The 13,774-nt window shown below is 40.8% G+C and overlaps 1 protein-coding gene across 1 annotated transcript in view; it reads right to left on the reverse strand.

Moving 5' to 3' along the window:
* Positions 1–267: 267 nt before the first annotated feature.
* The window catches only part of LOC136866711 (chymotrypsin-like elastase family member 2A), a 172,864-nt gene continuing 159,357 nt past the window's right edge, over positions 268–13,774 (reverse strand). The window contains exons 7-8 of the mRNA XM_068226817.1: positions 12,657–12,934; positions 268–438 (exon numbers count right to left, since the gene is read on the reverse strand). Coding sequence (XP_068082918.1) covers positions 268–438; positions 12,657–12,934 — 449 coding nt within the window. The remainder of the gene's footprint in view (positions 439–12,656; positions 12,935–13,774) is intronic.

Genomic DNA, 13,774 nt, shown 5'->3' on the forward strand with positions numbered 1-13,774 from the left:
AGGAAGTAAATGAAAATCTTTCGAATGAAACATAGAGAGGAACCACACAGATTGTTGGTCTGTTGTTGTTGTTGTTGTAATTAAACAAACAATTTACAATTCTATTAAATTTTCCGGAGCACAACACATATGGGTGTGTGAGTTCACAGCTACACGGATATTTATACACGGAGCAAAGTATACCCTATAAATTTTGTTTACACCGACATCCCATCAGACACGTCGTTGGAGTAATCCTCATTGTTCAGAAATAACAATACGAGCACTTCAAATTTCCCACATCTTGATTTTACCTTCAATCCACGGAACGTAGAAACTAAGTCTTGTATAAACATCAGGATACCCGGGTTTTGCGCATCCTGAACCAAACGAAGTAATTCCAGCAAGATACCAGTGTCCGTCTTCCATGCTGCATTGTAGTGGGCCTCCAGAATCCCCCTATTTAGAAAGAAAGTATAATGTTAGTAAATGACTAAACGATAAGTTCAATTTTGTGTGAACATATATGAATTTATGTAAGTACAAATATAGATTTTTCCAATTAATTAAACGTAGTTTTTACTAGAAAATCCAACTAGTTTTATTGAGTTGAATAATTCCGTTCAGGTGAAACTGTTAGACTTACTCGGAATTTTCATCAGTAAACGGTAATTATGGAATTCGAATCCCCATTCACGCTAACCGATTCATCTATATAGAAAGTCCAGGGGGAAGAAGACGTCTTGGAAAGAAGACATATATTAAATCCTATGTGTTTAACGTTCTTTCGCTTACTATCGGTTTTGATACAAGATGGGGAGCTTAAAGTTTGTCCTGAGAAGGAGTTGTTGAACGAGATAGTACATATACGAGAGGTCTCTCGAACTCAAAGCGTATCTACAGTAAATGCCACCTGAGTGAGGTGGGATTATATCCCGTAGCCTTGAGTAAATGAGGCGAGTGCATAGCCATCTGAGAGCTATTCAGTGGATGGGCACTGGTCGTTAAGTATGTAGATGTCTCTGCACCAGTTACAGACATCCCCATGATGGCAATACGATGTACCAGATAAAAATCCCTACAGAAGAATCCAAATTAAATATCTAAGAGGAAAAGCAGAGTTTATATTTCTCTTCTTGATGTCAGAGACGATGAAATATGATACGAAGTACGCAACGTTATTTCACCTCTTATGCTCAATGTTCCAGGAACGAATTACTACACACTGAGTTTGGCATTGAAGAATATTTAAATGTAATGAACTCGTGCTCTTAGATTAACGCGAATGTTAAATAACGTTTATTAGAGATAAATTTTGACATTGTAGTATTTAAATAGATCGATTTTAGTTTATCTTGAAGTAAATTAACACTGATGGAATTCTTCCTTATTTTAATCTTATTACAACTTCGTGCTCATGAAAGCATACCTTTGACATTTTTTACTGAACCGGGACATGGTCGGTACACCGCAAAGGTCGGATAATCCGAGGTACAAATAAAAACCATTAATATATCACAGCAAGAAATGTAAAATGGTCTTAACAGTAACTAAAAAGAAATCACATAACGCCGTGATCGTAATGGGAGTAGATATACGCTACTCAAAGAATTATTTGTTCGCATATTTAATGAAATGAACACGAAAATGAGTATTCTCTACTTTGTCATTACTGTTTAATAAGTAGTACTGTAGAAAATTAGTTTACAGAAATCAATTTCCTTGAAAAATTCTGTAATGTCCTCTTGCTTCATATTAAACATTCTTGACTTTACTGGTGCATCCCTTTGCTCCTTTATGCACAAACACGCCCGCAGACATGTTTTCACTGGATGTTATTCGATATATTTCAGCTTAACCTCGAACGCTTCTTTGATCGGAGCGTGACTAGTCTTTTAATTTCCTTCTTCATCATTCACATCGTTTTCAATAACATCAGCGCTAATAGTTTGACTATCGTTAAGCTCCTCGTCGGTGACTTCACTGATGCTTCTTTCAGCTAGCTACTCTTATACATCGGCCGATTGCACGCCGCCACTGAATAGCCTGCAGATTATGAATGATTTCCTCTACATCGGCACTGGGTCCTTAAACAGGTTCATTATCTTGCTTCACGTATGGCCAAGTTATTTTTTCCATCATTTTTGTAGATGACTCACTTTTATGTTGTGATATTATTGCAATGAATTTACCACTCGGCAGATTTTATCATCCTTACTGTTCACTCGTAAAAGGAAATGTAATGTTATTCGTTGTTAAAAAACATGGTCTTAAAGATTATAGAAGAAACATAAATATAATTCTGCATCTTGCCTACTCTCAGGATATTTTAAATTATATTAAAGAAATTGCACACAAATGGAAGTCTCAACTCCGATGTATATTTTGATGATATGGATTTTCATCACCTAAACTAAATTACCTAAACTGTGAGGCTTGTTTGAAGAGGTTTATATTTGGTCTGAAGGAGTAAATAAATGTTTTGTAACTTTTGAATACTGCCGTAATGAACTCGAATACAGATGCACCGCTCCAAGTATCTCATCTATAACGCACTTAAGTGCCTTGGTAATTTGTCTCCATAATTTATCGAAAAAGGTATTTTTCTGTAAGTGAGCAAATCACATTGCTCTCTCTCTCTCTCTCTCTCACACACACACACACACACACACATACACACACACACACACACACACACACAAATAACAAAATGTTTACCGCAAAAGATTCATATACTGTATATTCGTGTGTGTATGTCAAATTCCATATTCTATAGGAGTTGAAGGAAAGATGGTTCTGTATCGATTAAAGAAGTATTTTGAACAACCTGAGATTTCTCTCTCATTTTGCTGTACGTAACTGAAGACCTTACCGGAATAAGGGTGTAACCAACAAATTTTTAGAAGTGAGATTTCAGTGGAAATGGGGTGTATCATCGCTGCAGTATGCTGTGGTGTCATCTTGTGTCTTACATTAGAACTTCAAACTGGTTTACAGCCAGCAGAACTTCATCCTCCGTGGTGTAGCGTTGGAACATCAGACACGATGGTGGACAGAGCTTGTGTTTGTACATCACCAGGTGTAATAGATCATTTAAATAAATGCCATAGACGAAATCACATCTGTATTTTGAAATATTTTCTTGACATGTTATTGTTGTTGTTATTTAATTATTACACCAAATATCATTTACTATAATCTGTGTTCATAGTGTGTATACAGTATTTCTCTTTTGTTATAAACAAATGTAAGGCATACTTGCAGATTATTTACCATCGCATCACTTCCAGTTCGTCCGGCTCTATGTAAAATGGTCTTAACAGTAACTAAAAAGAATTCACATAACGCCGTGATCGTAATGGGAGTAGATATACACTACTCAAAGAATTATTTGTTCGCATATTTAATGAAATGAACACGAAAATGAGTATTCTCTACTTTGTCATTACTGTTTAATAAGTAGTACTGTAGAAAATTAGTTTACAGAAATCAATTTCCTTGAAAAATTCTGTAATGTCCTCTTGCTTCATATTAAACATTCTTGACTTTACTGGTTAGCGTGCTGGCCTTTTGTCACAGGGGTCCCGGGTTCGATTCCCGGCAGGGTCTGGAATTTTAACCATAATTGGTTAATTTCGCTGGCACGGGGGTTGGGTGTATGTGTCGTCTTCATCATCATTTCATCCTCATCACGACGCGCAGGTCGCCTACGGGTGTCAAATCAAAAGACCTGCACCTGGCGAGCCGAACATGTCCTCGGACACTCCCGGCACTAAAAGCCATACGCCATTTCATTTCATTTTACTTCCAGTTCATACATTATTTTTAAAAAGTTCAGTTATAACAATAAAATATTATTTTTATTAAGTGATCTCATTTGTACACTTGCATATGCAATTAGCCATAATTAAATTTTATCTCTCCTGAAAAATTACTCTTTTGTTGGTTATATCCTTATTCGGGGGAAATCTTCAATTTATGTCTGTTGTTTACTGAAATTTGATCTAAGATTTACATAACGTCTTGTGTAACTTGTGTAGTGAACAAATTTAATGGAATGGTATATTAGCCTACATGCTACAGATTCAGATAAATTAATAATAATATTACGGGTCGAGTCCCTCAAGTGTTGCCACCCTTCCTGTATGCCGTGTGTCGGTAAACGGGAGCAAGGTCACCATCACAAATTTCCCACACACCCGCAGAAAACCCATAAACTTCGGTGAATGGATAATCAGAGTTAAGAATAGATTAAATATCAATAAAACTTACCCCATTACACTAAGTGCTGAAAATGCTCTCCATCAGCCTGTAGACAAGCGTTGTAGCGTGAGGTGATTTAAGTAAGTATTTCGATTTTATTCGTGGCGACGTTAGGGTTCAAGGCCCTCTCTTACACTTAACCACAACATTTAAAACAATGAACAGATTTTTTTTAAATACAGCAAATAATTTTTAAATAGACTCGATAACAAAAAAACGACGCACCGGGGAGGCGTTGTCCGATTGTAAGGAAATTACTTATGCAAAGACACCCGGACCGAACATGCAAATGATTAAAGTTTCGTGTCCAATGAATGAATAGTGGGAGCTCCCGCGCATCCGAACGGCGCATGCATCAGGTGTATATAAGGCGCGATTCTGAAGCGTATGCTCAAAGTAGCTGTTGCATTCGACTGCGCTATCTTAACGTCGGCTGTAAGAATGCCACGCCGAAGGATTCGTGCTCATTATGAGCAGATGTCAGAGTTTGAAAGAGGTCGTGCGATCGGATTGAAAGAAGCTGGTTGGTCGAATGGAGCTGTCGCTGGACATTTGGGCCGAAGTGATGCGGCGATCAGACGATGCTGGCAAGCGTGGGTCAGCAACGGCAGGCATCAGCGTCAGGACGGCAGTGGTCGACCGAAGGCCACAACAGCACGGACAGACAGAGCGATTGTCAGAAGAGCTGTCACAGCACCGGAGTCGTCGTTATCAACGATACAGCGTGTGACCCGCGCAAATGTGTCCACTATGACCATCAACAGATGCCTGAGCGAGAGGAATTTGCGCTCGCGCCGCCCGTTACGCCGCTTACCACCCACGCCTGTTCACCGTCAAGCCAGATTACAGTGGTGCCGCACTCGAGCAACGTGGAACTGCGCTAACTGGGAACGTATAGTCTTTAGTGACGAGTCCCGTTTCCAACGGTGCCCTGACGTCAACCACAGACGTGTCTGGAGACGTCCAGGCCAGCGTGGGGATCCTGCCTTGACTAATGCACGCCACACAGCCCCACAACAGGGGGTGATGTTCTGGGGTGCCATCTCATTTGATAGCCGGTCCTCTCTGGTAGTCATTCCTGACACACTGACAGCACAGCGGTATGTTGATGATATTCTACGGCCGGTTGTGTTATCGTTCCTTCAGCGACACCGAGGCCTTACTTTCCAACAGGATAATGTCCGGCCGCACACGCCACGTGTTGCTATGAACTGTCTTCAAGTTTGCCCTATCCTTCCTTGAGCAGCTCGGTCGCCGGATCTCTCTCCTATTGAGCACATTTGGGACGTCATGGGAAGGCGATTGCGAACATCCCAGAATGTCGCCGATTTAGCCCAACAGTTGGAGACCATTTAGCACGAAATTCCGCAGTACACCATCCAGGAACTGTATCAGTCTATGCCACGTCGAGTGGCAGCTTGCATCCAGGGGTGGACCAACACCTTATTGACTCTGCCATAAATCATTCGATTGTTCTGCACTTTTGATCGTTTGTGTTTCTTTGTCTATGTCTCAGTTCAATTTTGTGTGAACATATATGAATTTATGTTAAGTACAAATATAGATTTTCCCAATTAATTAAACGTAGTTTTTACTAGAAAATCCAACTAGTTTTATTGAGTTGAATAATTCCGTTTAGGTGAAACTGTTAGACTTACTCGGAATTTTCATCAGTAAACGGTAATTATGGTTTTTATCGCCATCGGACAATTCCTTCCTGGTGCGTCGCTTTTTGTTTTACAGTGTAATATAATACTAATAGCAAATATGGAGATAGTAATAATAGAAATAACTATATATTGTAATGGCAATATAAATGAACATGATAATAATTATACAACCAACAATAGTAATAATAAAAGAAGAAAAAACCGTAAAAACCTATAACTAGAAAATACATTTCTAATTTTTACGAAAATGTACTCATTCATACACCCATTCACACTTCACTCATGGCACAAGTCAGCTAGAAGTATTCAGCATGTGATTTCGTCAATCCATCTCAAATCTTCTGCGAGGACGCGAATCCCTAACAATAGCAGGGTAGGTATTACACAACCTAGCGACAATGACTACAAAGGAGCGGTTGTATGTCCTGAAATGACTGAGAGATATTGTTAAAGAGGAGCCAGATCATGTATCGTGGTTATGATAGAAGGAGAGTGATTAAAGTTTGATGAAAGGTAATTCGGTACACCTCAGTTTAGTACTCCGTGAAGAAGGGATAACATGTGGAGAATGTGACGCTCATGAAAACGAAGCCATGGCATCTGATAATAAGGTGAAACGTAAGAATTACATCGCAGCTTAAATATAAATCTGATACAGGGGTTTAAACTCCGTTCGAGCATCTTATTACTGTCTTGAGGTATGTCCGTAAGTACAGTCTCACAGTAGTCTAGAACAGGTAAAGTAAGGGATTTTACCAGTTGTAATTTTAGATGTTTTGGAAATATACTCGTAGTACAGTAGCATTTGGGAGATAAAAGGGATTTCTGAACTTTACGGCATATATGTATTTGTCACTTGATCAGTCCCATTTAGCGTCTAAGTTTCTTACTGACGTACAAAAGGGCTCGAGAGTATTATTTAAAATAATTGGGGGTGTATGTCTACTTTCTAACAAGTTAAGGTTTATTTTGGCACAAAATATTATAGTCTGAGTTTTGTTAGGATTTGTTAACAAGCCGTTATTTTTGGCATAGTCATTCAGTCACCGTAAGTCAAATTTTGCTCTTTCAATGGCTATATTTATTTTGGTTCTCTCTCTAAAATTCAGCCTCATGAATCTTCAAAATGTCTGTGAGAATCACATTTTTCAGTTCAGGGGTTACTACTCCACAAATAGGAGTAGCAAAGCATTAAATCGGGAGAGCGAGCATGGCATAAGCCTGCACTATTATTCTGTCCGCAAAAAGATCACTCATCGCATTAATTGAATTACGAGCTCTATGTACTGCTTGCTGAATATATCCGACCACTTTTGTCGTTCAGCGAGTTGAGAAAAATTGTCGTTCAACGTTAATACTATGCATCGGTCAGAATTAATGATGTTGTTAAAACTATTGGTTCTATAACTCTTTTAGCAATAACTGCATACCAACTGCTACTTTGTGGTTAAGAAGTGGAGTTTTAGGAATTATTCTCGGATTCTAACGAAAAAAAGATCGGTTATTATAAGAATGTACACGTTTATATAAACAAAACCACAGCTCGTCAGAAAACAGTACTAATTCAGGGTTTATCTCACCACAGTTGGCAGACAGAAGAAACCTATCGAAGTAATGTCTTCATGTGGCTGTATCTCTTAGAGTTCTTTTGCACTTCTGTGACTTTGTAAAACTTAAATTTCACTTTTCATGCCATCCGCCGTGCGTAGGAATATGAAGCCTCACATTGTTGAGCCTTTGTTGAGGTGACCATATAGCCCCGTACTTTCTACGTATAAGTGTCCCGCATGTACTAATGGTGGGATGCCTACTCGCTGAGTTTCAAAGGAGCACTACAATGTATTAAATGCGTGGTTTCCCAATTTCACACCAGGCAAATGCTAGGGCTGTATCTTAATTAAGGCCACGACCGCCCCTTCTCTTTCCTAGCCCTTCCATGTCCCACCGTCGCCATAAGACCAATGTGTGTCAGTGCGACATAAAACCAATTTAAAAAAATAAATGTATTAATTTTCGGATGCAAAATAAATGGCAGTAATTTTACTACATACATTCTGTAACAGGGTGCATTATTTTCTAAATACGCCAAAGAAGCAGAAGATGAAGTTTAATAACTCACGAATGTATTCGCGTACAGACATTACATTCTACCAAAGTGTTGCTTGTATGCTGCATGCGCCTTGAATGATCCATTAGCTCTTAATTTCACCTCTTTTCGGTGACATGGCTATTTAGAAACTCCTACTCATATCGTCTGATAGCTTCGGGTGCATTCCGACCCGATCCTACATAGATTAAAATCATGTCTCTGTATTCTTCGTTGCTGAACAGACCAGTCGTATGTTGACAGAAACTAAAATACTGATGTCCTGCCAGACTCTGGGCTGATGATTTAACAGACAGACAAAGAGAGTCGGTTTCTACTAAGGCCCAACCATACTCTGGGCTGACGACTTAACAGACGGACAAAGAGAGTCGGTTTCTACTAGGATCCAACCAAACTCTGGGCTGATGTTCTAACAGACGGAAAAAGAGAGTCGGTTTCTACTAGGATTCAACCAGACTCTGGGCTGATGTTCTAACAGACGGAAAAAGAGAGTCGGTTTCTACTAGGATCCAACCAGACTCTGGGCTGATGATCTAACAGACGGACAAAGAGAGTCGGTTTCTACTAGGATCCAGCCAAACTCTGGGCTGATGACTTAACAGACGGACAAAGAGAGTCGGTTTCTACTAGGATCCAACCAGACTCTGGGCTGATGATCTAACAGACGGAAAAAGAGAGTCGGTTTCTACTAGGATCCAACCAGACTCTGGGCTGATGATCTAACAGACGGAAAAAGAGAGTCGGTTTCTACTAGGATCCAACCAGACTCTGGGCTGATGATCTAACAGACGGACAAAGAGAGTCGGTTTCTACTAGGATCCAACCAGACTCTGGGCTGATGATCTAACAGACGGAAAAAGAGAGTCGGTTTCTACTAGGATCCAACCAGACTCTGGGCTGATGATCTAACAGACGGACAAAGAGAGTCGGTTTCTACTAGGATCCAACCAGACTCTGGGCTGATGATTTAACAGACGGACAAAGAGTGTCGGTTTCTACTAGGACCCAACCAGACTCTGGGATGATGATCTAACGACAAAGAGAGTCGGTTTCTACTAGGATCCAACCAGACTCTGGGCCGATGATTTAACAGACGGACAAAGAGTGTCGGTTTCTACTAGGACCCAACCAGACTCTGGGATGATGATCTAACGACAAAGAGAGTCGGTTTCTACTAGGATCCAACCAGACTCTGGGCCGATGACCTAATAGACGGACAAAGAGAGTCGGTTTCTACTAGGATCCAACCAGACTCTGGACCGATGATCTAACAGACGGACAAAGAGTGTCGGTTTCTACTAGGATCCAACCAGACTCTGGGATGATGACTTAACATACGGACAAAGAGAGTCGGTTTCTACTAGGATACAGCCAGACTCTGGCCTGACGATCTAACAGACAGACAAAGAGAGTCGGTCTCTGCTAGGATGCAACCTTCCTCTGGGATGATGACCTAACAGAGAACAAAAGGAGTAAGCCGGACTCTGGGCTGATGACTGAACAGACAGACAAGGAGAGTCGGTTTCTACTAAGATCTAACGTCGCTAACTGACAGACTGAATGAATCCATTTCAGCCAGGATCAAAAAAGCTTCTGGGCTGATGACTTAACTAGCGGACAGAAAATGAGTTAGTTTCAACTTGGTTCCATCCAGTTTCTGGGGTGATGACGTAACAGACAGGCAAAGTATGTCCTATTTTACTGTTCTAATCTCTTTGTCATGCTCATGTCTTGGTTGCCAGCACCATTGTTAGCCTCAGCACTTCCATTCGAACCCGATTGAACTTGTCCTGGATGTCTGAAGATGTGACCTGTTAATCTATCTTATTCCTGGTCTAATTTCTAGACTTTCCTTGTACTTGAATTTAGTAGCTCTCTTTAAACTGCATCGCCTTGGTCTCAGCTAGTCTGATAAGCTATCGTACAGCGTGATTGCTTATGTAGAAGTAGTTAGTTGGGTTTCTTGGCTTCTAAATTGTTTAAGTGGCGTGTTTTCACTTGCTGTAGATGTTTAAATGATGAATCTTCCAGGAGTGTGAGAAGAGAAGTCTGCGAATAATTTCTCAAGCGTTTGTATCAACGCTTTACTGAAATAAGATAATTGTGAATTAATTCAAATCTGTGGCTTCAGTGGTAAACAAATAACGACAAACGACTGTCTTCGCTGACGAAAAAGTCAGGATATTTGTGAAAGGAGTGATCCTTCAAAAAATCTTCCCTTTTTCCATATAATAGGGGTTAAGAGGGGCTAATAATCCCCTTATCTTCTTCTTCATGTGCCATGTCCTCGCAGAACGTTGGTGATCAATAGCATGATGTGCTGTTTGTTGATAGCTTTTCTGAACTCCAAACAACTGGTTCAAGTTGCCAAACCACGATGTTCTATTTCGTCACGGACCACGTTTACTATTAATTTTCCCTTGGAGTATTATGTGTAGAAGGTGGTATGTATTGTTCCGCATCATATGATCAAAGTAGTGCACAAGAAGTCCGTATACCCCCACCCATTATTTGTTTATTTCTATTGCCAGATACTCATTGTTATCGACTTCGATTGTTGACAGCAGTTGGTGCCAGAATATTGAAAGAATGGCTGATACAAGTGATCATACGATTAAGGAACGTTTGCTGGCCGCTGTGTGGATTTCTGAGCGAAAATTAGTGGCAAATCAACTAAAAATGTGAAGGACGATTTCCTTACCCGGTTTGTAAAAGCAGCACCGAAAAAGAAGACGTTGTTAGCGTGGGAAAATAAATCCTTTTTAACAGGCAGTGTTCGCAACACGTCAAGAAGTGGAAGACCATCCTCTAAAATTGAAATTTGTGCTGAAGTGGTAAAATCTATTGAACTATTTCCGGTCAAATACATACGGAAACGTGCGCCAGAGGTGGAAATACCGGAATCAACCATGAGGAAACACATCAAAGTGGACCTGAAAATGAAGTTTTGGCATCCATTGAGTGTCAATGAATTATCAGATGATCATTTGGAAAGACGAGTTGATGCTTGTGGTCGGATGCTGCAACAATTCCAAACAATGGCTGAGAAAGCAGAAGTCATGTTCACTGACGAATGTGCGATTTATCGCAGCTCCGTAGTCGAAATGTTTACTTTTGGGGAAAAGAAAAGCCACATTATTTTCAATAAATCGAGCAAAACTCACCTCACGTCATGATCTGGGCCGGAATGACACAAACGCATCTGTTTGATCGTTCTGTTAGTGAGAACAGTTACCTCCAGATGATTAATGACTGGAACATCCCTCAGCTGCAAAATGCGGGAATCTTAGACGTTGTTTGGTTTCAACACGATGGGGCGCTAGCTCACTTCACAATGGATGTTTGACAACGTCTGAACGCAGTCTTTGGGAATCGCTGGATCGGTCATGGATCGGACAATTATCCAGCTCCTCTTCCGTGGCCACCAAGGAGCCCTGATCTAACAACACTCTGGGATTACATCAAGGAAGCAGCGGTATGTTAGAATTGATGATCTGAAAAATGCGGTGCTCGAAGCTTTCCAGACAGTGACCCAAAGGATGTTGCTTAATACGAGCATCAGAATATGGCGGCTTATTCGGCTGTTCTGAGACCAAGGAGAACACGGATGTTTCAGATTGCTAAGATGTAAGATGTAAGTATAAATAAATAAATAAATAAATAAATAAATAAATAAATAAATAAATAAATAAATAAATAAATAAATAAATAAATAAATAAATAAATAAATAAATAAATAAATAAATAAATAAATAAATAAATAAATAAATAATGAGTATATACACTTTTATAACATGCCAGTATGAGATTAATTTAAGTTAATGTAGGGGTATACGGACTTTCTGCGCATTCTGTATTCTAGCTTCGTTCACTTGATAGTAGTGATAATTTCTCGTTCTTTGTTCATACGGTTCAAAACTTCTATATTGGTCATTTTAGCTGTCCAAGGTATCTTCGGCATCCTTCGGTAGGCCCACATTTCAAACGTTTGCAATCTATTTCACATGGTCTCAGTAGTTAGTGTCCATGCTTCAACGCCGTACAGTAGGATGCTGAAAATGTAGCACCGGAGTAGTTGTGTCTGTAGTGTAATAGATATATCACGACTTGTTAAAAGCTTTCTAAGTTTCTGTAAAGAAATTTTGGGTTGCTCAATTCTGCAATGGATCTCAGAAGCAAGGTCCCAGTCAACAATAATGTGAAATTCCAGGTATTTAAGTGTTGCCACTCTCGCGATCCGGTCTTTTCTTGCTTTAAAACTTTGAGACTATTGCTTTGAGACTTGGTATGCAAATCCTTAAATGAACGATCACTGTTTACATGACGGTGTCATTAAGCTATCGCAATTGATCGACAAACAAGCGGATTCTCTTGCCAGTGCGACGTAGTCACAATACATCTTCACTGAGTTAGAACATCCATTTACAGTTCCGTTGATAGATAGCGAGTTGAAACCTTGTCTCGAGCGCTTCGCCCGCAATATTCGTGGACCTATCTAGAGACGCAACTTGAATACAAGTCAAAGTATACCTATATTTTCAAAGCTCGGTGATTTTGTTAATTTTGAAGCTACTGACAGTTTATAAGACTATTATAATACATTTTTGAAACTTTCACCCGGTTGTCTTGGAACCTACCACACATGTCCCTGTAGTTCCATCCAAGTGACCTGCACACAGATGACCCGGTAAGATGGCCGCCAGTCCTTTGTATTTGGAAACACACACTGCGCTGTCATGTATGGGAAGACGTGCTTGCAGCAGAGTGGTTGTCAGGGAGCCACGAGGACTAGCATGTCCCCACCCAGTCACCATACAGGTGATGAAGGAGGACAAACTGGTTGACTGTTGAGGAAGACACACGGTCTTGACGTGACCACCACTTATATCTGCAGCTCGTGACAACTTCACCAGTGCTGAAACAGGAAACATACATTTTAAGTTACAACAATATTACCGAGTTTCTTTCTTTCTTAATCTGCTTACCCTTCAGGGTTGGTCCTTCCCTCGGACTCAGAGAGGGATCCCAACTCTACCGCCTCAAGGGCAGTGTCCCGGAGCGTGAGATTTTGAGTCTGGGGAGAATGACCAGTACCTCGCCCAGGCGGCCTCACCTGCTATGCTGAACAGGGGCCTTGGTGACGGATGGGAAGATTGGAAAGGATAGACAAGGAAGAGGGAAGGAAGCGGCCGTGGCCTTAAGTTAGGTATCATCCCGGCATTTGCCTGGAGGAGACGTGGGAAACCACGGAAAACTATTTCCAGGATGGCTGAGGTGGGAATCAAACCCACCTCAACTCAGTTGACCTCCCGAGGCTGAGTGGACTCCGTTCCAGGCCTCGTACCATTTTTCAAATTTGGTGGCAGAGCCGGGAATCGAACCCGGGCCTCTGGAGGTGGCAGCTAATCACACTAACCACTACACCACCGAGAAGGACACTGAGTTTCTTAAAAACTGTAATTAGTCGTTCACCTAATCCAGACGCGTCCTTTCAAATATTCTGCGAAGTTTTATATGTGAATGTTTCTAACCCCAGTGCTTTTTGAAACAATGTATAACCCGGCGAGTTGGCCGTGCGGTTAGGGGCGCGCAGCTGTGAGCATGCATCCGGGAGATAGTGGGTTCGAATCCCACTGTCGGCAGCCCTGAAGATGGTTTTCCGTCGGTTCCCATTTTCACACCAGGTAAATGCTGGGGCTGTACCTTAATTGAGGCCACGGCCACTTCTTTCCCACTCCTAGGCCTTTCCTCTCCC

This window comes from Anabrus simplex, chromosome 3 (assembly GCF_040414725.1).
Source record: "Anabrus simplex isolate iqAnaSimp1 chromosome 3, ASM4041472v1, whole genome shotgun sequence".
NCBI lineage: Eukaryota > Metazoa > Arthropoda > Insecta > Orthoptera > Tettigoniidae > Anabrus > Anabrus simplex.